The sequence below is a fragment of the Mytilus californianus genome, unplaced genomic scaffold (assembly GCF_021869535.1).
Source record: "Mytilus californianus isolate M0D057914Y unplaced genomic scaffold, xbMytCali1.0.p SCAF_11, whole genome shotgun sequence".
Classification (NCBI taxonomy): Eukaryota; Metazoa; Mollusca; class Bivalvia; order Mytilida; family Mytilidae; genus Mytilus; species Mytilus californianus.
The window spans coordinates 26,547,451-26,573,801 of NW_026262593.1; the positions used below are offsets into that span (position 1 = coordinate 26,547,451).

At 32.5% G+C, this 26,351-nt stretch overlaps 2 protein-coding genes across 2 annotated transcripts; both read right to left on the reverse strand.

The window, feature by feature from the left end:
• Window positions 1–9,790: 9,790 nt before the first annotated feature.
• LOC127720843 (uncharacterized) lies at window positions 9,791–13,771 on the reverse strand. Its single transcript, XM_052227591.1, has 2 exons — window positions 13,762–13,771; window positions 9,791–12,502 (listed from the first exon to the last, which is right to left on the reverse strand). Exons 1-2 carry the CDS (start codon window positions 13,769–13,771, stop codon window positions 11,571–11,573), a joined length of 942 nt encoding a protein of 313 aa, XP_052083551.1. The 3' UTR covers window positions 9,791–11,570.
• A 6,109-nt stretch (window positions 13,772–19,880) lies between these two features.
• Window positions 19,881–25,095, reverse strand: LOC127720844 (uncharacterized). The gene is made up of 3 exons (XM_052227593.1): window positions 24,945–25,095; window positions 22,654–22,765; window positions 19,881–20,812 (listed from the first exon to the last, which is right to left on the reverse strand). The coding sequence occupies exons 2-3, from the start codon at window positions 22,763–22,765 to the stop codon at window positions 19,881–19,883; spliced, it is 1,044 nt and encodes a 347-aa protein (XP_052083553.1). The 5' UTR covers window positions 24,945–25,095.
• Window positions 25,096–26,351: the final 1,256 nt, after the last annotated feature.

Sequence of the window (26,351 nt, forward strand, 5' to 3'; positions counted from 1 at the left end):
ATATTGTATAATTTAATAGTGATAAGTACACTAAAGTATTATAGAACAACACTATGAAAAATGCTTTGTTGAGTAATAAATAACTGTATGATACCACCTCATCCGACGGTGATACTCAGCTATCAACAATATAAATGTTACAATAATACCGGCGCGTTACGTTTGCGCGACAGAAATTCAACGTTTGAGCGACTTAACGCATAACGTTTGCGCAAAATGTATCTGTTGAAGAGATACTACATTTGCGCAGATTAATTAAATTTTTCAGTTTATGTTTATGAATCCTGCATTTTTTTTTTTTAATTAGAAACAATAATATATTCTCATTCTTATTCTTAAACTAGCCTTTGGTAGACTTGCCATATTCTCCTATTTGTCACTCGATCATCATTGTCAAATCACACAGACGAGTTTTATTTGCCCACTAATCAGATATTTCTTATTGAAGTAATGAGACAGAATTGCATATTTTCCTGCCTAATAGAACTATCTATCTATTTAATTTTTTCACACTTTCTGAATACCAAAAATATTCTTATGTCCTCATCTTTTCCTAGGGTTTTTCAGTATATGGATATGGATAGTAAACTGCGAATTGCTAGAAAAGAAAGAAATATTGATGGTGGAGGTTTCTTTCCCGAAAGTTATCATCAGCCCAGTAGTCAGCACTTCTGTGTTGACACGAATTATCATTAAAATTATCATGTTTATAAATTAACTGTTTGCCAAAAATTGAATTGTTTGAAATACTAGGGATTTTCAATCCAAGGAATGTATTACCTTAACTGTATTTGACAAAACATTGCGGAATTTTTAGCCCTGAATACTCTTCAACTTCGTACTTTATTTTGGCTTTTAACGTTTTTGATCCGATCTCGAGCGTCAATAGTGAATCTTTAGAAGAAGAAACGCGCGTCTGGAGTACAAAATTATAATCGTGGTATCTTTGATGAGGTTTTTTACTGGTCGAAAGATTTCTCTATTTTTTCAAGGTATATTGAGCTTGTCGTGTTGACCATTTTTTAATACCCTAAGTTAATTTACTCTATAGTTGCTATAGGTTAAAAGATATAAGCCAAAAACTGCAGTTTTACCTTTATGTTATATTTAAACTGTAGTGACCATTTTTGGTTGATCGACCTTGAAGAAACGTCATGAAAAATTATTTGACTTTCTTTCTTATAAACCAGACTCTCTTAAAATGGAAAGAAAATATTGGATTGGATATAATCACAATAAGTTAAAGCATATGTTCTGCCAGTATAAATGATCATGTATGAAATGCACCACCAGTAAAAAGAAAATCACAGTTTATTTGACTTTTAAAGTTACTAACATTCCTAACACTATTGTCTGTACCTTTCAAAGTATAAAACGGGATTTTACCTATTTTCTTCGAGGTAGAAATACAACATCGGCCCCCCATGAACCAGACTTTTTAACATCTAAATTCTCACATGGAGTATCAAGATTTGAAGAAACGTCTTTTAAGGTGGTACCTAACACTACAGGGAGATAACTCTGTAAAAATCATCTAAACGTTTTAATCACGTTGTATTGTTGTAGGAAATATTAAGCTTCTCAATGATCAAAATTAGTGTTTGTCAAACTGCTATATAACCAATGAAATTTTTCTGATAAAGTGGTTGGTTCAAATTTTTTGAAATTTTTATATTTTTGTCAAAGGGTCAAAGTAAACATTTTGTCAAAATATTATGAAAATTAAACGAGCCAAATTAATATTAGTCAAGGTGTTGGGTACCACCTTAAAACGTCATTACAGTAAAAAGGTTCAAAATCCCATTCTTTAAATTTTTGCAAAAGATATTTTCCAGATGTAGTGTCCCTGTGATAATACCATTCAATGTATATTCCCTTCACCTTTCCGGACTATATTTTCCAGATGTAGTGTCCCTGTGATAGTACCATTCAATGTATATTCCCTTCACCTTTCCGGACTATATTTTCCAGATGTAGTGTCCCTGTGATAGTACCATTCAATGTATATTCCCTTCACCTTTCCGGACTATATTTTCCAGATGTAGTGTCCCTGTGATAGTACCATTCAATGTATATTCCCTTCACCTTTCCGGACTGAAACAGTTTTTCTGCACCTTCAAACACCTTATGTTCAAAACCTTGGACGTCTATTTTTAGGAATACTTTTGATATTGCTTTGAATTCGGGAAGAGTAATGATGTCATCCAGTTTAGCGGCTTTCAGGAGAACAGTATTCTTATTGTAGAAATTTCCCCCAAAGCTTTGACATTTCCTGCACAACGTCGTCTTTCTCTTGTTTTCCTTGTTCTACAAATCCTAATGCGAACTCTCCTTTCTTTGGAAACGCAAATGGTACATCTTTGTGATCGTTGCTAAGGGCATTATGAACAACGGTGATCTGATCAGAAAATCCATTCTCTATAATAGAGGCACACAGATGCTGTGTATTTTGTGGTGTTGGCTCTATAGCGCAATAACCTTCCTTCCCATATTAGCTAACTGCAGTGCAATAACACCTATGTTGGCACCCATATCAATAACGGCGATTGAAGGATCGTGTCGAATATATTTGTATACAGTATTGATTCCCCAAGGTTCCCATACATTTTTATCATAGATGTCGCGAGATACAATATCCTCCTTCGGATCATTTCTGTATATATCTATTTTCCCATAATCCGATTTTATAACACCTTTCTGGAAATAATGTTTTGATTTTAATTGATGTAATTTTTCCATTTTACAAACAGTGACATTTTGATTCCAAGCAACATCACTAAATGTGTATATATATAGCTGGGTCATCAAAACTTTTACCTGAAAATAATGATAGGACATGTAAATATATATTTCGACGGTCTGTTTGCCAAATAATTTAATTTCCACGCGAACAACTTGTTGAACAAAAAGAAATTTCGTATGCAATTTTATGTAATAATGATAACAGAAAATGTAATAAAATTATAATATTGATTACTGTCAAAACTTCGCGTATGCATTGCTCACTCGTAAACTATGAATATACCCAGAACGCAGATAGATAAAATGAACTTTGAATGTAACACAGTATCTTTTAACAGTCCATCATTTGAATTTTATAAATCAGTATATAACCTCGTGCGCATCAACCTTTCCTTTTCCACACCCTCTATAAATAAGAGTCATACCAAACATGTTCTAAAACAGAAATGTACCAGTTAAAGTACGAATTTTAAAAATCATAATTTATCATTTATTTGGATATCATGTTAGTATTCTTAATTTTTTTTGCCTATTTTTTTCTTTTCTTTATTTTTTTTTGTAGTTCATTATCCATTGTTTGCCAATAATTCTATATTCTATATTCTTTAAATCCCATTCAGACCTAGGAAAACTAAATACTATATATATGTTGAATAAATCTCTTGTCAAAAACCTTCAATAGCAAAAGTCTCATATTAACGTATTTACGTTTATCGAAACACTTTCTTTTTGGTGGAGTACACTCCCTAGAACAGACTAAATACACAACAGTTACTACTAGTTCCTAGAACAGACCAAATCACAACCAATGGGAGGATACTCCCTAAGGGCAGCATCAGCATCACTATAACGCTGATGTATTAACTAAACGTGATATTTTATAACAGTTTGTCCATCTTTATTGTGAACTATGTACATATTTGTACTCATACCTGATCTTCTGAGTCCAGGTGAGACTTTGTACATAAACCACGATATCAGGAATAAAGATAATAAGACAAATCCAACCTGAATAAAATACTTCGATCTTCTTATGTTCGCCATCTGTAAAGTTAATATTTTGATATATTTCTGATAATCGAACTGAATATTTGCCACTGAATATAAAGCAAATAAAAATCAGTCTATCAATCTTAATTACAAATTTAGTTCAACCAAATTATGATATACTGAACAGTTTGCTTTATATTGTATAATTTAATAGTGATAAGTACACTAAAGTATTATAGAACAACACTATGAAAAATGCTTTGTTGAGTAATAAATAACTGTATGATACCACCTCATCCGACGGTGAGACTCAGCTATCAACAATATAAATGTTACAATAATACCGGCGCGTTACGTTTGCGCGACTGAAATTCAACGTTTGAGCGACTTAACGCATAACGTTTGCGCAAAATGTATCTGTTGAAAAGATACTACATTTGCGCAGATTAATTAAATTTTTCAGTTTATGTTTATGAATCCTGCATTTTTTTTTTAATTAGAAACAATAATATATTCTCATTCTTATTCTTAAACTAGCCTTTGGTAGACTTGCCATATTCTCCTATTTGTCACTCGATCATCATTGTCAAATCACACAGACGAGTTTTATTTGCCCACTAATCAGATATTTCTTATTGAAGTAATGAGACAGAATTGCATATTTTCCTGCCTAATAGAACAATCTATCTATTTAATTTTTTCACACTTTCTGAATAACAAAAATATTCTTATGTCCTCATCTTTTCCTAGGGTTTTTCAGTATATGGATATGGATAGTAAACTGCGAATTGCTAGAAAAGAAAGAAATATTGATGGTGGAGGTTTCTTTCCCGAAAGTTATCATCAGCCCAGTAGTCAGCACTTCTGTGTTGACACGAATTATCATTAAAATTATCATGTTTATAAATTAACTGTTTGCCAAAAATTGAATTGTTTGAAATACTAGGGATTTTCAATCCAAGGAATGTATTACCTTAACTGTATTTGACAAAACATTGCGGAATTTTTAGCCCTGAATACTCTTCAACTTCGTACTTTATTTTGGCTTTTAACGTTTTTGATCCGATCTCGAGCGTCAATAGTGAATCTTTAGAAGAAGAAACGCGCGTCTGGAGTACAAAATTATAATCCTGGTATCTTTGATGAGGTTTTTTCCGATCCTCTGAAAAAAATCGGTCAGAAACTGTCATGCGACCTGTTGCAGAAAAGTTTTTAGAACAGTTCTCCTGACGCCTGTATAATAGTTTTTACAGAAGCGATTTTATGAGTTCATAAAAATATAAGAAGATGTGGTATGGTTGCCAATGAGACAACTCTCCACCAGTGACCAAATTATATAGAAGTTTACAACTATATGTCACCTTACGGCCTTCAACAATGAGCAAACCAGATACTGCATAGTCGGCTTTAAAAGGCCATGAAATGACCAATGTAAAACAATTCAAACGAGAAAACTAACGGCCTCATTTATGTAAAAAAACAATGAACGAATAACAAATATGATACACAGCAACAGACGCCAACCAGTTTTCTCGTTTGAAATGTTTCATTTGTCATGCCAGGGTCTTTTATAGCTTGCCATGCAGTATGCGTTTTGCTCATTGTTGACGGCTATAAAAGAGAGGCGAAAGATAACAAAGGAACTTTCAAACTCGAACATAAACTGACAACGCCATGGCTTAAAAAGAAATAGACCAACAGACAAACAACAGTACACAAAACACAACATAGAAAACTAAAGACTAAGCAACACATAAGGTGACCTATATAGTTGCTAACTTCTTTTAGTATGGTATCTGGTGGAGAGTTGTCTTATTGGCAATTACACCACACCTTTCTATTGTTATATATAGTACATATATATCATACCTTATTCAAAACAAAACACTATACAATGTATGTTATATTTATTGTATGAACATTGAATATGAATGCTTGTTAAAATCCGTAGTAGATACTTTATTTTTAAACTACACCAAAAACCCTTATATATGTCACAAGTAGAAGCACAAATATTAAAAAATGAACAGAACTTATGTCCTCCAATAAAATGAATATGTATGCATGATTGATAAAGCAAAAGGTGGAGTTAGCTCTAAGTCGTTACCGGTAATAACTTTGGTTATTGTATAATCGGAAGCATGCTACATTCCGTGAAGTTAAGATTAGATGTTAGAATCTAAAATAACAAGAAATTTTGATATATTTATATTCCACTAACACTGTTTATGAGAGAAAAAGTTTGTACTCAAAAATTGTCCACAGGGACAAAACTGCACAGTAAAGATATATTTTGATGTGTAAAATAACTGACATAGTGTTCGAGTGGACTAAAATATTCTCATGTAAAAATTCTAATTGGAAGATCACGAAAATTAGTCAACTTTTGAAAATGGTATATTATTAAAGCACCTTTACATACGATTCAACGGGGGCCTCGGTGGCCGAGTGGTCTAAGTAGTTACTACTGTAATCACTAGCCAGTCAACACTGAGGTTGTGAGTTCGAACCCCGCTCGTGCTGGTGCACTCGACTCCAATCTTAATTGACTAGGATTGTCAGTTTTCCTATCGAAGGTCGGTGGTTTTCTCCGGGCACTCCGGCTTCCTCCACCAATAAAAACTGGCCGCCACGAAATAGCCCAAAAGCGGTGCTTAAAAGTGGCGTTAAAACACCAAAAACATCAAATCAAATCATACGTTTCAACTCGATACAATGTCATATTAAAAACATGGTAGATCAAAGACTTCCTTTGTTTTCTCTTACATCATGTAACGTAGTTTCCATTCCATTTGAAAAGAACAACAATGACAGTTGTGCATCAATTGTCCCAATAATAATAGTTTAATGAGATTTTCCCAAATTAGGCAGAGATTCTGACTATAATACGGGTTTTGCTCATTCCCGTATGGTGACTTATAGTTGCTTACATTCACATTATTAAGACTATGGTTGATAGTTTATCATTAGCAATCATAACAAATCTCCTTATATATATATATATATATATATATATATATATATATATATATATATATATATATATATATTAGACCCCTCTACCAAGAAATTTGTTTTGCATGCACACGTATAAAAATTGCGGTTTTTATCCAACGCAATCATAGGATAGAACGTTGTTTTCAATTTAGACTTGTTTATATTTTTTCGTTTGGGCTTGTATTATATTTGCCTTCGGGTTTATATGATCCGTTCATCCTATTTTGACTCTTTCAAAATTCAAGAGTCTATCCTAAATTGAGGTAAATTATATGGCCTTCCAAATACCGTTTCGATTCCTAACATCACTGAAGAGACATAAATTGTCGAAATCCGGATATGGTGTACAAATTTTTGCACCTGATGTTTGCGGTATACCATCTTTTCCGCAGGTTTATTGTTTTCTGTTTGGTAATAATTTAATAATAAGATCTGTTTTGTTACATCTTGTGATCCGTTTATTTGGCAATCGCCAATGGCAGTCAGCAGGGTTTAAGAACATCAGTTGTTCGACCTGCTAGTCAAATGCGTTTTGTTAAAATATACTTTTTCACTCATTTGGTCTTTTGGAAAATGTTGTTTGTGCTGTATTTAGACCCCTCTACCAAGAAATTTGTTTTGCATGCACACGTATAAAAATTGCGGTTTTTATCCAACGCAATTATAGGTTTGAACGTTGTTTTCAATTTAGACTTGTTTATATATATATATATATATATATATAAAGAAAAGTCAAATAGAATCCGTATGCTGGTAACATATAAGAAAAATAATATAAGATAATGACGGTTTCAATTCATCACTTTTACTAGCGCTTTCACTGCTTTCACAGATCTTCAGGTAATGTGACTTGTATACATAAATGTGATAAAACAATTGATTCACGTTAACAATAGTATGACGTTAACAAATACAAGGGAGACTACTAATGTCATTTTAAAATTGGAGTAAAGTCTTCAAAATGTTTCGTAAAAATTAAAATATTATTTATCATTTAATCCCGGGTTGAGAATGTTTATGAATAATTATTACATTGGTAGCATTGAATTACATTGATTTCCCAGTCAAATAAAAACCGATAATTTCACATGTGAAATAAACGTGGTTATTTCACTCTCTGACGTCATACAACAATAGGCGTTGTCAAGACGTCGATAACGTCGGATCAAAACAAATTGTGAATGCGTAGAAAAAAGATATAGTTCCTTACATTTTCTACATTAATTTCATTAAAAAAAGCCATTTGCCAATGTAATAAAAAGAATAACTAATCAAAGAATTCAAATATCGAAAAATATTCAACTCGTGACCGAACAACACTGATAATTAATCATCCTGTTTTCATACTAACACCTAAGTAAAATTGATAAAAAAGGGGGATGTAATGATGAGAAATTGAAACGTCTTTATTTCAAAATGTCTGTAGGATGCAGTCATGTATTTGACAGTTCCATAGGCTTTCATAGAAAACAGCTGATCTTTATTTTTTTGTTCAAATTGAAATGCTGCACAGAAAAATTTTCCATGTATATATCATGTTTGTAGTAATGGGAAATTGTGATTTGATGGAAAAAAGCCCTCATGCCACGAAGAATAAAAAGTTATGAAACATTGAAGTCAAAACTACTTTTTTTTTACTTTCTGTTTCCTGTATTTACTAGTGCGTACCATCTCCACTAATCATGATATCCGTACCAAAAAAAGATGCAATATTTCTTTACATCCAGATAGATGTTTCAATTTAGAATAAACCTTTATTCAAACAGAAAACCCTGAGTCCAGAAAAAGTACAAGACGGGTATCTTTAGTTAGCATTGATGACACATGTGCTTCTTTTATAGACGACCAAAAATATAAATTATGTTCTAGGTATTCGGCGCCTATATTATCCAGTTTTGTTCGGCAACAAACAAAAAAAGTACCCACCATAAGAATAAATTACAAGTTCTATTAATTATACCACCTTGATATCCATACTCATGCATTACATACATTTCCAACAAATCAAAATGAAATCAAAATTTAAAAAGAATGTTTTTCAAACTAGAAGAGAGGCGAAAGATACAAAATGGACATTCAAACTCTTTAAGTCGAAAAGTCATGTAAGTACGGTGATGAGTCTTATTCTGTAGGTCACATTTGGGGAAAAGGAGGACGGGATTGTGGTTACGACGAAGATACCGGTCGTCATCTGTGAAACAGATATTCCATAACGGTCAACCAACTCGCTAAGGCGTCCGTAAAATATTCGATGATTTCAACTTGACCGCTTGGAGCTCACGGTTTCATAGCTTCCTTGTAAGCAGCAACCCTCTATCAAGAAAATCATGATAGGAAACGCAAGCCCTGGAATATCATTCCAACTGGGAGATTTCTGTTCCATATGCAAGCGCTGCTGGAATGTTGCTACATAGAAATAGAAATTTCACAATTGGGAAGCTGAAATCATCTCTTCTCTTGTCGTAAAGTTTTATTCTCAACCGACCCTAATTGTAAATTTCTAGATGTAAGTCAAGATATGAGGCAGACTTAACTGTATCTGTTGTATCATAAATTTTAAGTTCGATGAGATAGATGTATTCAACATAGTAATCAATCTTCACAAGAAGGGTCTCTATAAATATCAAAATTCATATAGAACAGAGAATCATCCGAAATAACACTTTTTATAGTCTGCACTCCTCCCTTTCTGTGTATCATAATGCACAAATGTAGCTTTATAGGAGTCTTGCAAAACATTCCGTTCAACCGCTGCTTAAGGCGTCTCGAATTTGTTGTGAGGTGTGATCTTGTGCTCCGTGCTGAAGGCCTCACTTTCTCTGTCAGATGTAGAAAAGCAATAAAAGTGTCTTTTGCTTAAGTTTTGACGAAAGGTACGTGTAGGGAGTTTGTATCATAAATAGATACACAATATACATTCTTGTCCATTAGTTGAAGTAAATAAGCCATATAAAGCTTAAAATCATTCAATTAGCTATTAATTCAACAATGATGTTTAAAATTCTTATCCTTCTTATGATTTGAAGATTAAGTATCAAATATGACAAAAAAGAAAAGAAAATCCGACTTTGACATTTTAATTTTTTTCATTTAAAAAAAATACAGCAAGCAATACACATATATTTATAAAAGTCCTTACTTATAATTGTAACAAACATCTCGACAGAAGCATGTCACATAAAAAAATATCATATTCACATTTGAAACATTAACAGTATTCTTCTGTATAATATTTACCTAAAAATACTCTTAAGGTAGATTAACTGTATACCGCCGTTTTGCATTGTACAATAGCAGTACACAATCGTTCTAGTTCTTTGCTTACATCTGCAAATTTTGAGACAGAATGTCAATTTGTGTATAAGATTGTTTTGTAAATAAAAAAAGTGAATCATAGTATTATTTAGACTGTTTTTAAAATACCAAGTATATTTTTTTGTTCGATTCAACATAGCCATGTGAGGGGATATAACTCTTAAAGTAATGTTAATGAAAGTTTCCTTTTTTACTTTTAGAAAGAAAACAATTTCGGTGACACCATTTTTTATTTTGATTTTTTAAAAGCAAATCATAAAATATATCTTTCTAATATTTTGTTTCAAAATTCTTTTTGATAGATTTTCTTTTCTTTTCACAAAAAAGTCCTTTTTTCATGAATAATTTTAACAGGAAATTATATACTATAACTTCGATAAGTAATATCAGAATTGTCTTCGGTTTCTTCTGATAAAGGAGCAAATAAAACCTCCTCTGTGTGAATTGAATGCCCGAGTGTGAAAAATAAAAAAAAATGACAAGTTTACCTAGTGTTTAAAGTTCTATTGCTTCCTAGGTTAATTGTAAAAATGAAAGAAAAAAAACTAACACAAAGCTGTAAGATTTATTAATTAGTACTTGTACTTGTTACAATCTCTACATACAAGGTGTTTAATGCTGCTGCAGATAATGTGAAATTTTTAAACATTGTCACAATCTAAAACGTTATTTTACCTAAGGAGTTAAGATGTTAAGCCTGAGTTACAATCTGGAAATGCATTCATGTGTACCATAATATTTAAGATTACAGCCAAAAACTGCAAAAATATGTTAAAATAAATAATTTAGGGGCAATAACTCCAAATGGACTGTTAGATTTCAGAGTAGATATTTCTTATGGTGCTGATAATTTTTTGATTTTTTACACTAGCTCCTATCATTTTATACGTAACAGTAAAACTAATATGAAAAAATATCTTTGAAGGGGTTGTCGTCAGATTTTGCTGAAGTTTTGGGGAAGTAGATCTCATCGTGCTGATCATTTTTAAATTCTCACTTTTAACCTCTCTCCAATTTTTTTGAGACAATAAAAAAAATCTGCTAAAAAAGTTATAAAAAAAACATCCCCAACGTTAATGCTCAAAAACTGATTGACAGATATTTCTAAAATGTTCATGGTATTTAAAGCTTGTCTTGCTTACCATGATTATAGTATTAGTTTTTGTTAATTATTATAGTTTACCAGATATAAGCCAAACACTTCAGTTGATCCGTAAGTTTTGTTTTAAATCTACAGTGCCCATGTTGGTTGGTGGACATGGGCAAATATAAATTACTTCACAGTATACATCCTATAGATGAAAAAGACACCCTTTGAGCCAATCGATTCCGCTATTTCAAAGGAGAATGATTCCCTTTTAATCTTTCATAACATTTATTAATAAATATGAAAATTGAATTAAATGTAATGCACATAATCCATCTTTCAAAAAAAGATCCAAGTTTATTTGACTTTTTTGTTCACTAAAATCTCTTATCTTCCAAAATCATTTTGTCTGATCCTTTCAAAGTACATTGAATTTAATCTATTTTCCTCGAGGTAGCCATACAACATCAGTTCCCCATGAACCAGACCTTTTAACATCTATTTTTTCACACGGAGTATCAAGATTAGAAGAAACGTCTTGTAAAACGTCACTACAGAAGAAAGGTTCAAAATCAAATTCTTGAAATTTTTGTAAAAGAAATTTTCCAGATGTCGTGTTTCTGTGATAGTACCATTCAATAAATACTCCGTTCACCTTTCCGGAATGAAACAGTTTCTCTGAACCTTCAAACACCTTATGTTCAAAACCTTGGACATCTATTTTTATGAATACTTTTTGCATTGCTTTGAATTCCGCAAGAGTCATGATATCATCCAAAATAGCAGCTTTCAAGGGAACTGTATTTTTACTATAGAAATTTCCAAACAGCTTTGACATTTCCTTTACCACATTGTCTTTTCCTTGGTCTGCAAATCCTAATGCATACTCTCCTTTACTTGGAAACGCAAATGGTACATCTTGGTGATCGTTGCTAAGGGCATTATGAACAACGGTGATCCGATCACAATACCCATTCTCTATAATAGAGGCACACAGATGCTGTGTATTTTGGGGTGTTGGCTCTATAGCAATAACCTTCCTTCCCATATTAGCTAACTGTAGTGCAATAACACCTATGTTTGCACCAATATCAATCACGCCGATTGAAGGATCGTGCCGAATGAATTTGTACACAGTATTGATACCCCAAGGTTCCCATACATTTTTATTATGGATGTCGTGAGATACAATGTCTTCTTTCGGGTTATTTATGTATATATCTACTACCCCATACTCAGATTTTATAACACCTTTCTGGAAATAATGTTTTGATTTTAATAGCTGTAGTTGTTCCCTTTTACAAACAGATACGTTTCTATTCCATGCAACATCACGAAAAGTGTATATAACAGGGTCATTCAGACTTTTATCTGCAAATAAATACAGGAATAATTAATACATATTTCATTTGTCTTTTAAGCCATTTTTATAACTAATTGATTAAAGGAAGTTTACTAATGCAATATATGTACTAAGTATAATAGAAAATGTTATAAAAAGTTTTCTATTAATTACCATGTAAATAACCGTCAAAACACTTTGAACGTAGTTAAATAAAATTTATATTGAATGTAATGGTATATCTTTTAATAGCCAATCTTATGCACTTTATACTTGAACTCGATCAGTACCGCTGCTGGTGAACTATCAAGTCAGAGGTCAGTTCTCGAGGCTGATATAATATGTAACATACTTTTTCAAAAATCCTCAGTTGTGTTATTAGGAAGTTTTTAAGACACAAAGATTACAACTGCCTCGGGCAAAGTTTATCTTGGTGAATTTGGCTTCTTGGTATACCGGTAATTTGAATATATCATTTGGTCATATCGATCCTCACATTTTTAAGTTTTATACTTCATTGGATTTCAAGCGTTTGTGTTTGAGCTTTCCTTGTGAAGCTAAATTTAGAAAAGTGCACGAAATTTTCGATTTCCGTCTTTATAAGTATATAGCTTTTCTGCATATCGACTTTTTTCCACACATCAAGAAAGAAAATGTTTATACTAACATTTTCTAAATTGAAATTTATCAATAAAGGTTTGGATTTAATCACAATTTAAAAATTTTTCAGAAACTATAAGGTTTCAAACATAAATACCACCATATTGTAATATCTAAGATTACATTTTACCGTATTTTAGTAACGGTGGTCATGGTGAATCGACGTTCGAAGTATATGGTTGCAAGCTGAACTTTAAAGGAATTGACGGAAGGGCTTCAACAGGTGTGGAGACTGCGGCTTAATTTGACTCAAAACAAGAAAATCCATCCGTCCCGGACACAATAAAGAATGATAGATTTCTTGATTCGGTCAGCGGTTCTTAGTTGGTACACATATTACACGATAATTGTCATGCGGGTCTGGAGGAGCTGTCTTCGTTCTGTAATTGTTAAGGTAATTTATCATATATTCTTTACTTTTTGGACCATTATTCTCTATTCTCTATTCTATATGTTTTAGCACCCAGTAGTACTCTTATATTTGTTTGCCTATTTTTGTTCATTCTTCATTTTATGCCGATTATTTTATTATCTGAAAATCCCATCCAGAACCTCGTTCATCAGAAAAGTTAAATACTATATGTTGTGTAAATCACTTTAGAAATACTTTTAATCTCAAAAGTCTAACCTTTAAACATCTATACTTCTTAGTGAACTACACTCCCTGGAAAAGACTATTTAGCAGTTTTGAATTTATACAACCACTTTTTCCTAGATCAGAGCATACCAATTCACAACCACTGTAGGAACAGGGGGAGTAGGCTTACTACCTAAGACAAATCAGGCAATATAACTCTGTCGTATTATTCAAACGTGATATTTTAACGTGTGATAGTGGTTTTGCCCATCTTTATTATGACTTGAAATTAATCTATATACCTGAAATTTTAATTCCTGACGAGTCTTTGTACATGAATTTATCTACATATCTTTACTTATACGTTATAAAATTGAGAATGGAAACGGGGAACGTGTCAAAGAGACAACAACCCGACCAAAGAGCAGAAAAGTATTGTATTGTACACCTGATCTTTTGAGTCATGGTGAGACTTTGTACAGAATTTATCTACATGTCTTTAATTATACCTGATCTTCTGAGTCTTGGTGAGACTTTGCATATGAATTTATCTACATGTCTTTACGCATATCTGATCTTCTGAGTCCTAGTGAGACTTTGTATATGAATTTATCTACATATCTTTACTCATACCTGATCTTCTGAGTCCTGGTGAGACTTTGTATATGAAACACAATATCAGGAATAGCACCAATAAGACAAATCCAACCTGAATAAAATTCCTCGATCTTCTTATGTTCGCCATCTGCAAAGTTAATATTTTGGTATTCTTTTGATAATTTTTTGATTAGAAATGAATGCCACAACTATTACATTTAAATTGCAGACGTACATGTACTAGTATCCAGATAGAATCCATGGCACTTTGAATGACGCCTATGGTTTTAAATCATACTAAGAATTTATCACTTTTACTTAAGTAAAATCATGTTTTTACCGAAGCAAAGTAAAAAACAAATATTTTTACCTTCAACACCATTGAGCAAAGCTTAAAGTCGTTCCAAAAAGATTTCTAAATAATTGAATTTGATTAGTGATGCCTTATTCAACATACGCATTGACAGAAAACACAATTGACGCAAGAATACGTTCAAGTGCCTGTTCCAAGTCAGGAAACCCGTTAGTTGTTGTCTTATGTAATAATAACTGAATGTATTATTGTTATTATTTTGAAACTTTGGTCTGATATTTTTTGTTTAATCTATATACAACTCATTAATTCTCAGTAAATTATTCGACATTTGTTATACAATTGTGTGTTTGTTGTTGTCCGGTGTTGCTTAGACGTTTGACGGACTCGCTCTTTCTCTCTTTGTAAGGAGTTGTAACTTATGCTTTTTTTTTTAAAAAGCAGCATCAAACTGACCCTTTTTACAAGATACGTATTCTATAATAATAAAGCATCTCGTAGGGATTCAAACATGTATTCAAATTCAATTTATAAAATTTAATGTTCATATAATATGTACTGGTATATTCACATATATTTAATGGTGTTTTGTTTTAAATAAGTTATGATATATATTGTACTATATAAACAATAATAATGTGTGGTATGATTGTCAATGAGACAACTTTCCCCCAGAGACCGAAATGACAGTAGTTAGCACCGCATGGCAAGCTATAACAGACACCAACATGACAAATGTAAATCAAACGAGACAACTAACAGCCTGATTTATGGACAAAACAAGAAACAAAAACAAATATGATATACAGCAATAGACGACAACCACTGAAATACAGGCTCCTGACTTGGGACAGACACATACAGAATGAAGCGGTGTTAAACATGTTTCTGTGCGCCCAATCCCCCTTTTAACCTGGGACAATGACGCAACAGCACATCATAAGCACAAACTATATAAAGCTGTTCTAAAGATGTCAGGAGAACTGATCTACTTTATTTGTCCTTTTTAAAAAAAATGTATTCGAGCGTCACTGATGAGTCTTTTGTAGACGAAACGAGCGTATGGCGCAAATATAAAATTTCAATCCTGGTATCTATGATGAGTTTATTATCTACATACTGTTCTGCAAAAATTGTCCTGACAGTTCCTCGCAGATTTTGCGAGAGGTTAGAAAATAAACGCATCAAAGATACCAGACGTATAATGTTGTACGCCATACGCGCGTTCCGTCTACAAAAGACTCACCAGTGATGCTCTAATAAAAAAAAAGTTTAAAGGTCAAATAAAGTACGAAGTTGAAGAGCAATTGAGGTCCAAAAGTTCCGAAATGTTTTGCCAAGTACAGTTAATGTAATCTATTCCTGTGGTTGAAAATCCTTAGTATTTCGAACAAATCAAAGTTTTGTAGACAGTTAATTTATAAATACCGCTATGACAATTTCAATGATAATTTATGTCAACACAGAAGTGATTACTAATGGGCTGGTGATGATAACCTCGGGGACAAACATTTCATCATCAGTGGTATTGAGCCAATGGTTGTAAAAAAAAACCTAACAAAAGATACCAGGCTTATAATTTAGAGCTGGTTCCAACTGTAACAGAAACAAGTGAAGTCCTTGATGATTCGACCATCTTTTTAATGTGATATTGTATCGAATTGAAAAATATTATTTCATCTAAAGCATGTCTTAAGTTTAAGACGTTTTTAAGATTAAGTTATTCAAACCAATTTCTTCTCCGGCACTTTACACATAGAATTAGATCTTTTTGTGCAGTTTTGTCCTCATGGTCATTTTTTAACTGCACTCTTTCTCTCTCTCATAAATAGCGTTAGTTAAAAATATAAACATATTGAAAATGACCTAACTCACCTTTTTTCCCTTAGATGTCCAACATCTAATCTAAACCTGACCAGTTATTATAATATTTTGACCTGTCCTTGACATATCATCATTGTAACTAAAGTCATATATGGAATGTAGTGTGCTTCTCATTTAAAAACATAGAGTTCATAGCCGGGTTAAAAAAATTTAAACCAAGCAACAGCTTCCGGGTTATCAATCATGCATGCATCTTGGTGATGTAGGATACATAATTATTGTTCGATTTTTTTCAATATTAATTTTGTGCTTTCTACATGTGACATCTATGTATAGCATATTTATAAAAGCAAATTATGTATGCAACATATAAAGGTATTTAATTAACTTGACCAGTTATCATATTTTGACATGTCCGTCACAGGAACTCGGGTTAGCAGATTAGAATTTTGTTTGTCAATGTGTTTCAAATTATTTTTCGTATTTCCTGTCTAGTTTTATATATAACATTATTAAAGTATTGAACGTTTGCGTCAATATTTCTGTTTTTCTAGCAATTTGCAGATTACTATCCATATTGATCTACTGAAAAATCCTAAAATCTTAGGATTTTTTTCAGTATATGGATATGGATAGTAAACTGCACATTAGATTTTTCAAATGATGCACAACAGTCATTTTCCTTAGTTTCAAATGGAATGGAAACTACGTTACATGATGTAAGAAGTTACATGTTTTATCGAGCTGAAACATGTGTTAAGGTGCTTTAATAATGGAGCATTTTCAAAAGTTTCCTGATTTTCGTCAATTTTAAGATGAAAGTATTTTCGTCAACTCGAACACTATATCAGTGATTTTACTCATAAAAATATATCTTTTTGTGCAGTTTCGTCCTTTTGGACAATTTTTAAGACACACTTTGTTTTATCTCATAAACAGTATTAGTTGGATATAAATCTATCGAAATTTACTTCTTTTTATTTTAGATTTGCAACATCTAATCTAAACTTCACCGGTTATTCTGACCTGTCGATGGCATAATATTATGGTTACTAAAGTCATATGTGGGTGTAGCATGTTTCCGATTATACAATAACCCAGTGTATTACCCGGTAACGACTTCAAGCCTGCAACAATTTTCACTTTATCAATCTTGCATACATCTTCATTATATATACGTGGACACATTAGTTTTGTTCGATTTTTTTCAGTATTTGTGCTTTCTACTTCGTACATATATCAGGGTCTAGGTGGGGTTTACTTGATAAAGAATAATGGGTAAAAAAAATATAGGATATATTAATAATAAAAGAATAGAGAACAAAAGGGTGCACAAAAATAAAGAATAGAAAACAAAACATCATAAAAAATCAAAGAATACAGAACAGACGAAGACCTTCCCATTTAGACCCCTAAATATTTTGCTAAATTAACCGCGTTTTTATACAATAAAAAACGTTTCTGCAAAATATAAAGTGGTTAAATCATATACAGACAAAAGCCGTTGTTTTTATCTTTTGGATTATTTCACATTTTGTCATCCCGGACTTTTTAATGCTTACTTTACGGTATGGGTTCTACTTACTGATGAAAGTAGTACTGTGACCTGTAATGGTTTGCATCTTTGTATTTGGTCAAATCGACCCTACTTATCTTTAATTAAGGTCGGCGGAAATCTTTTGATCGTAATGTTCACTATGATAGGATGTAAATGTAAACCGACGTAACTAAGATTACCATACAAGGACTGACCAGTCGTTTGAGAGATGAGTTGACGAACATAAAGAGGGGTATCGAATTTCTTTGTAACTTGACGCCAAAGTGGGGGCATTAAACTCCTTTAGTAGTTCAGAATTCAGACAACAATATATGCAGGTATATTCTATTACGTTTAATAAGTAATTTCAGAATTGTCTCAGGTTTCTTCTGAGAAATGAGAGAATAAAACCTCCTCTATTATATGTGATTTGGATGACCGAGTGATAGATAAAAAATATGGCAAATTAACCTAGTGACCTAGTGTTTGAAATTCTATTTCTTCCTATTATTTGAAGGTTAATGGTTAACAATGAAATTTGAAAAGTGAGAGTTTATTGTTATTCATTTGTAAAAACTACAAGCTGTAAAATGTTTTCATTAGTATTTACACCAAGATGTCGTTAAAAAAAATGGATACCCTGCATTTAGTTTAAACGATATTTTATTTTTTCAAAAGTCCACAAATTACAATTATACAATAGAAATACGGGGATTCGGAAACAAGTAGAACTTATACAAATCTGTCTCTCTTAACCTTACCCTGCATTCATCATGCTTTTCAATAACATATGGTTCAAATCGCTGAAAGATCCCGTCCTAAATTATTGAAAACTATCGTTTTGCTTGACATTAATATCTTAGTTAAATAAGATACACCCATTCGGGCTAACACCCTTACGGTATATCTAATACGTGTACTTGTTACAATCTATAACTCTACATATAAGGTGTTAATGCCGCTGCAGATGATCTGCAATAATAACATTCAGAAATGTTAACACCGACTTTTAAACACTGTCACAATCTAAAACATTATATTACCTAAGGAGTTAATTCGCAAATCTAGAATGTGAAATGTTAAGTCTGAGTTACAATCTAGACATACATTCAAATCGATAATCTGACTTTAGTTAACTACTAGTTTACCTGTAATTTGCAACCTAGCTACTATGATATTAAAGATAAAAGCCAAAAAGTGCAAAAATATTTTAAAATTAATATTTTAGAGGCAATAACTCCAAAATGGGTTGTTGGATTTTTGTCACATTTTCACGTTAGATATTTATTATGGTGCTGATCATTTTTTAATTTTTACACTAGCTTCTATCATTTTTAATGTAACATTATTTATTTATTTTTATACTATCAGTTTTCTTAATTATAATAGTTTTCTAGATATTAGCCAAAAGCTGCAGTTTATCAGTAAGTTATTTTAATCTACAGTGGCCATTTTGGTTGATGGGCACGGGTGAATATCACAAACTTCAAAGTATACATCTTATAGATAAATCAAACAAAATCTGAACCAATCCATTCAGCGATTTCAAAGGAGAATGATTCAGACGTACGACGGAGGCAAGGTGATGACAAAGGGTCACGTTGTCCTTCCGGTCATTTGGTTTGCTGTCAATTTGACAACTTCTTGTTATAAATGTTTGACATTAAACAGAGCTCCAAATCTGATACAACTGGAAGGAAAGGGTCTTATGCAATTTTAGAATTTTTTCCTTTTTAATTTTTTAACTTTTATTAATAAAGATTAAAATTAAATTAGATGTAATGGAATAATCCATTAGTCAAAGGAAGATAACAGTTTAGTTGACTTTTTTTTGTTTACTTAAATCACTTGCAAAACGAAATCATATTGCCTGATCCTTCAAAGTACATTGAATTTAATCTATTTTCCTCGAGGTAGCCATACAACATCGGTCCCCCATGAACCAGACCTTTTAACATCTATTTTTTCACACGGAGTATCAAGATTAGAAGAAACGTCTTGTAAAACGTCACTACAGAAGAAAGGTTCAAAATCAAATTCTTGAAATTTTTGTAAAAGGAATTTTCCAGATGTCGTGTTTCTGTGATAGTACCATTCAATAAATACTCCGTTCACCTTTCCGGACTGAAACAGTTTCTCTGAACCTTCAAACACCTTATGTTCAAAACCTTGGACATCTATTTTTATGAATACTTTTTGCATTGCTTTGAATTCCGGAAGAGTCATGATATCATCCAAAATAGCAGCTTTCAAGGGAACTGTATTTTTACTATAGAAATTTCCAAACAGCTTTGACATTTCCTTTACCACATTGTCTTTTCCTTGGTCTACAAATCCTAATGCATACTCTCCTTTACTTGGAAACGCAAATGGTACATCTTGGTGATCGTTGCTAAGGGCATTATGAACAACGGTGATCCGATCACAATACCCATTCTCTATAATAGAGGCACACAGATGCTGTGTATTTTGGGGTGTTGGCTCTATAGCAATAACCTTCCTTCCCATATTAGCTAACTGTAGTGCAATAACACCTATGTTTGCACCAATATCAATCACGCCGATTGAAGGATCGTGCCGAATGAATTTGTACACAGTATTGATACCCCAAGGTTCCCATACATTTTTATTATGGATGTCGTGAGATACAATGTCTTCTTTCGGGTTATTTATGTATATATCTACTACCCCATACTCAGATTTTATAACACCTTTCTGGAAATAATGTTTTGATTTTAATAGCTGTAGTTGTTCCCTTTTACAAACAGATACGTTTCTATTCCATGCAACATCACGAAAAGTGTATATAACAGGGTCATTCAGACTTTTACCTGCAAATAAATACAGGAATAATTAATACATATTTCATTTGTCTTTTAAGCCATTTTTATAACTAATTGGTTAAAGGAAGTTTACTAATGCAATATATGTACTAAGTATAATAGAAAATGTTATAAAAAGTTTTCTATTAATTACCATGTAAATAACCGTCAAAACACTTTGTACGTAGTTAAATAAAATTTATATTGAATGTAATGGTATATCTTTTAATAGCCAATCTTATGCACTTTATACTTGAACTCGATCAGTACCGCTGCTGGTGAACTATCAAGTCAGAGGTCAGTTCTCGAGGCTGATATAATATGTAACATACTTTTTCAAAAATCCTCAGTTGTGTTATTAGGAAGTTTTTAAGACACAAAGATTACAACTGCCTCGGGCAAAGTTTATCTTGGTGAATTTGGCTTCTTGGTATACCGGTAATTTGAATATATCATTTGGTCATATCGATCCTCACATTTTTAAGTTTTATACTTCATTGGATTTCAAGCGTTTGTGTTTGAGCTTTCCTTGTGAAGCTAAATTCAGAAAAGTGCACGAAATTTTCGATTTCCGTCTTTATAAGTATATAGCTTTTCTGCATATCGACTTTTTTCCACACATCAAGAAAGAAAATGTTTGTACTAACATTTTCTAAATTGAAATTTATCAATAAAGGTTTGGATTTAATCACAATTTAAAAAATTTTCAGAAACTATAAGGGTTCAAACATAAATACCACCATATTGTAATATCTAAGATTACATTTTACCGTATTTTAGTAACGGTGGTCATGGTGAATCGACGTTGGAAGTATATGGTTGCAAGCTGAACTTTAAAGGAATTGACGGAAGGGCTTCAACAGGTGTGGAGACTGCGGCTTAATTTGACTCAAAAAAGGAAAATCCATCCGTCCCGGACACAATAAAGAATGATAGATTTCTTGATTCGGTCAGTGGATCTTAGTTGGTACACATATTACACGATAATTGTCATGCGGGTCTGGAGGAGCTGTCTTCGTTCTGTAATTGTTAAGGTAATTTATCATCTATTCTTTACTTTTTGGACCATTATTCTCTATTCTCTATTCTATGTGTTTTAGCACCCAGTAGTACTCTTATATTTGTTTGCCTATTTTTGTCCATTCTTCATTTTATGCCGATTATTCTATCATCTGAGAATCCCATCCAGAACCTCGTTCATCAGAAAAGTTAAATACTATATGTTGTGTAAATCACTTTAGAAATACTTTTAATCTCAAAAGTCTCACCTTTAAACATCTATACTTCTTAGTGAACTACACTCCCTGGAAAAGACTATTTAGCAGTTTTGAATTTATACAACCACTTTTTCCTAGATCAGAGCATACCAATTCACAACCACTGTAGGAACAGGGGGAGTAGGCTTACTACCTAAGACAAATCAGGCAATATAACTCTGTCGTATTATTCAAACGTGATATTTTAACGTGTGATAGTGGTTTTGCCCATCTTTATTATGACTTGAAATTAATCTATATACCTGAAATTTTAATTCCTGACGAGTCTTTGTACATGAATTTATCTACATATCTTTACTTATACGTTATAAAATTGAGAATGGAAACGGGGAACGTGTCAAAGAGACAACAACCCGACCAAAGAGCAGAAAAGTATTGTATTGTACACCTGATCTTCTGAGTCCTGGTGAGACTTTGTACAGAATTTATCTACATGTCTTTAATTATACCTGATCTTCTGAGTCTTGGTGAGACTTTGCATATGAATTTATCTACATGTCTTTACTCATATCTGATCTTCTGAGTACTAGTGAGACTTTGTATATGAATTTATCTACATATCTTTACTCATACCTGATCTTCTGAGTCCTGATGAGACTTTGTATATGAAACACAATATCAGGAATAGCACCAAAAAGACAAATCCAACCTGAATAAAATTCCTCGATCTTCTTATGTTCGCCATCTGCAAAGTTAATATTTTGGTATTCTTTTGATAATCATTTGATTAGAAATGAATGCCACAACTATTACATTTAAATTGCAGACGTACATGTACTAGTATCCAGATAGAATCCACGGCACTTTGAATGACGCCTATGGTTTTAAATCATACTAAGAATTTATCAATTTTTACTTAAGTAAAATCATGTTTTTACCGAAGCAAAGTAAAAAGAAATATTTTTACCTTCAACACCATTGAGCAAAGCTTAAAGTCGTTCCAAAAAGATTTCTAAATAATTGAATTTGATTAGTGATGCCTTATTCAACATACGCATTGACAGAAAAAACAATTGACGCAAGAATACGTTAAAGTGCCTGTTCCAAGTCAGGAAACCCGTTAGTTGTTGTCTTATGTAATAATAACTGAATGTATTATTGTTATTATTTTGAAACTTTGGTCTTGAAGCAGATCTTTGATATTTTTTGTTTAATCTATATACAACTCATTAATTCTCAGTAGATTATTCGACATGTGTTATACAATTGTGTGTTTGTTGTTGTCCGTTGTTGCTTAGACGTTTGACGGACTCGCTCTTTCTCTCTTTGTAAGGAGTTGTAACTTATGCTTTTTTTTAAAAAGCAGCATCAAACTGACCCTTTTTACAAGATACGTATTCTATAATAATAAAGCATCTCATAGGGATTCAAACATGTATTCAAATTCAATTTATAAAATTTAATGTTCATATAATATGTACTGGTATATTTACATATATTTAATGGTGTTTTGTTTTAAATAAGTTATGATATATATTGTACTATATAAACAATAATAATGTGTGGTGTGATTGTCAATGAGACAACTTTCCCCCAGAGACCGAAATGACAGTAGTTAGCACCGCATGACAAGCTATAACAGACACCAACATGACAAATGTAAATCAAACGAGACAACTAACAGCCTGATTTATGGACAAAACAAGAAACAAAAAACAAATATGATATACAGCAATAGACGACAACCACCGAAATACAGGCTCCTGACTTGGGACAGACACATACAGAATGAAGCGGTGTTAAACATGTTTCTGTGCGCCCAATCTCCCCCCTTTTTTAACCTGGGACAATGACGCAACAGCACATCATAAGCACAAACTATATAAAGCTGTTTCAAAGATGTCAGAAGAACTGATCTACTTTATTTTTCCTTTTTAAAAAAAATGTATTCGAGCGTCACTGATGAGTCTTTTGTAGACGAAACGCGCGTCTGGCACAAATATAAAATTTCAATCCTGGTATCTATGATGAGTTTATTATCTACAGACTGTTCTGCAAAAGTTTTCCTGACAGTTCCTCGCAGATTTTGCGAGAGGTTAGAAAATAAACTCATCAAAGATACCAGACGTATAATGTTGTACGCCATACGCGCGTTCCGTCTACAAAAGACTCACCAGTGATGCTCTAATAAAAAAAAAAAGATTAAAGGTCAAATAAAGTACGAAGTTGAAGAGCAATTGAGGTCCAAAAGTTCAGAAATGTTTTGCCAAGTACAGTTAATGTAATCTATTCCTGTGGTTGAAAATCCTTAGTATTTCGAACAACATTTTGTAGACAGTTAATTTATAAATACCGGTATGACAATTTCAATGATAATTCATGTCAACACAGAAGTGATTACTAATGGGCTGGTGATGATAACCTCGGGGACAAACATTTCATCATCAGTGGTATTGAGCCAATGGTTGTAAAAAAAACCTAACAAAAGCTACCAGGCTTATAATTTAGAGCTGGTTCCAACTGTAACAGAAACAAGTGAAGTCCTTGATAATTCGACCATCTTTTTAATGTGATATTGTATCGAATTGAAAAATATTATTTCATCTAAAGCATGTCTTAAGTTTAAGACGTTTTTAAGATTAAGTTATTCAACCAAATTTCTTCTCCGGCACTTCTACAACCATTTCACACATTATTAGAATTAGTCCGAGATTACTCTGACGTCCAACGGCTGTTTTGCCAGACAAGCTGGGGCCGTGGGACGTCAGAGCTCGTCCCATATCAAAAAGTGGATATTTGCCCGTCCAAAATAGATGCGCTGCTTCGTCGCTTCTGGTGCCAACGGACGGCCTTGGAATTATATAAATCGGGTATCAATTTGTTCATTTTTCATTTATCTCTTCATTTATGTAAGTTTCACCTACCTGCCACCCTTTATTTTCTCATATTTAGACAGTTTTCACAGTGACCCATCGATTCAGACATTTTTACTTTTATTTTCAAATGGCCGTCAAGTTACGAGAGATTTTGCGACCTCGAGACTCAAATATGCAAATATTTATACTTTTTTCACCTCCTTTATAGATCGATATTTAACATTTAGTAGCCAACCACGATTTTTCATCTCCTTTACAGGAGATCGGTATTAAGCATTTAGTGCCAACCACGATAACATTCGGAAGCTCTCTGATATTTACATTGTTTGCATCGTAAATGAGCGAGGTGTTAGATTATATATTCATATTGACCTAGGGTCATATGCATACATCATTTCCCATAGTCCATTGTGCCTTACTTTTTTCTCGTGATCACATGACAATCTTTCAAAATGAAAGTCAAAATGCCAGAATCGGTGGGTCACTGTGAAAACTGTCTAAATATGAGAAAACAAAGGGTGGCAGGTAGGTGAAACTTACATAAATGAAGAGATAAATGAAAAATGAACAAATTGATACCCGATTTATATAATTCCAAGGCCGTCCGTTGGCACCAGAAGCGACGAAGCAGCGCATCTATTTTGGACGGGCAAATATCCACTTTTTGATATGGGACGAGCTCTGACGTCCCACGGCCCCAGCTTGTCTGGCAAAACAGCCGTTGGACGTCAGAGTAATCTCGGACTATATTAGAATTAGATCTTTTTTTTGCATTTTTGTCCTCATGGGCATTTTTTAACTGCACTCTTTCTCTCTCTCATAAATAGCGTTAGTTTAAAATATAAACATATTGAAAATGACCTAACTCACCTTTTTTCCCTTAGATGTCCAACATTAAATCTAAACCTGACCACTTATTATAATATTTTGACCTGTCCTTGACATATTATCATTGTAACTAAAGTCATACATGGAATGTAGTGTGCTTCTCATTTAAAAACAAAGAGTTCATAGTCGGGTTAAAAATTTAAACCAAGCAACAGCTTCCGCTTTATCAATCATGCATGCATCTTGGTGATGTAGGATACATAATTATTGTTCGATTTTTTTCAATATTAATTTTGTGCTTTCTACATGTGACATCTATTTATAGCATATTTATAAAAGCAAATTATGAATGCAACATATAAAGGTATTTAATTAACTTGACCAGTTATCATATTTTGACCTGTCCGTCACAGGAACTCGGGTTAGCAGATTAGAATTTTGTTAGTCAATGTGTTTCAAATTATTTTTCGTATTTCCTGTCTAGTTTTATATATAACATTATTAACGTATTGAACATTTGCGTCAATATTTCTGTTTTTCTAGCAATTTGAAGATTACTATCCATATTGATCTACTGAAAAATCCTAAAATCTTAGAATTTTTTCAGTATATGGATATAGATAGTAA

Coding starts and splice junctions, on each gene's coding strand:
- LOC127720844 (XM_052227593.1), bottom strand. CDS start 22,765: ATGGCGAACATAAGAAGATCGAGGAATTTTATTCAGGTTGGATTTGTC. Junction 20,813..22,653: donor ATCAGGACTCAGAAGATCAG/GTATGAGTAAAG, acceptor ATTTATTTGCAG/GTAAAAGTCTGAATGACCCT.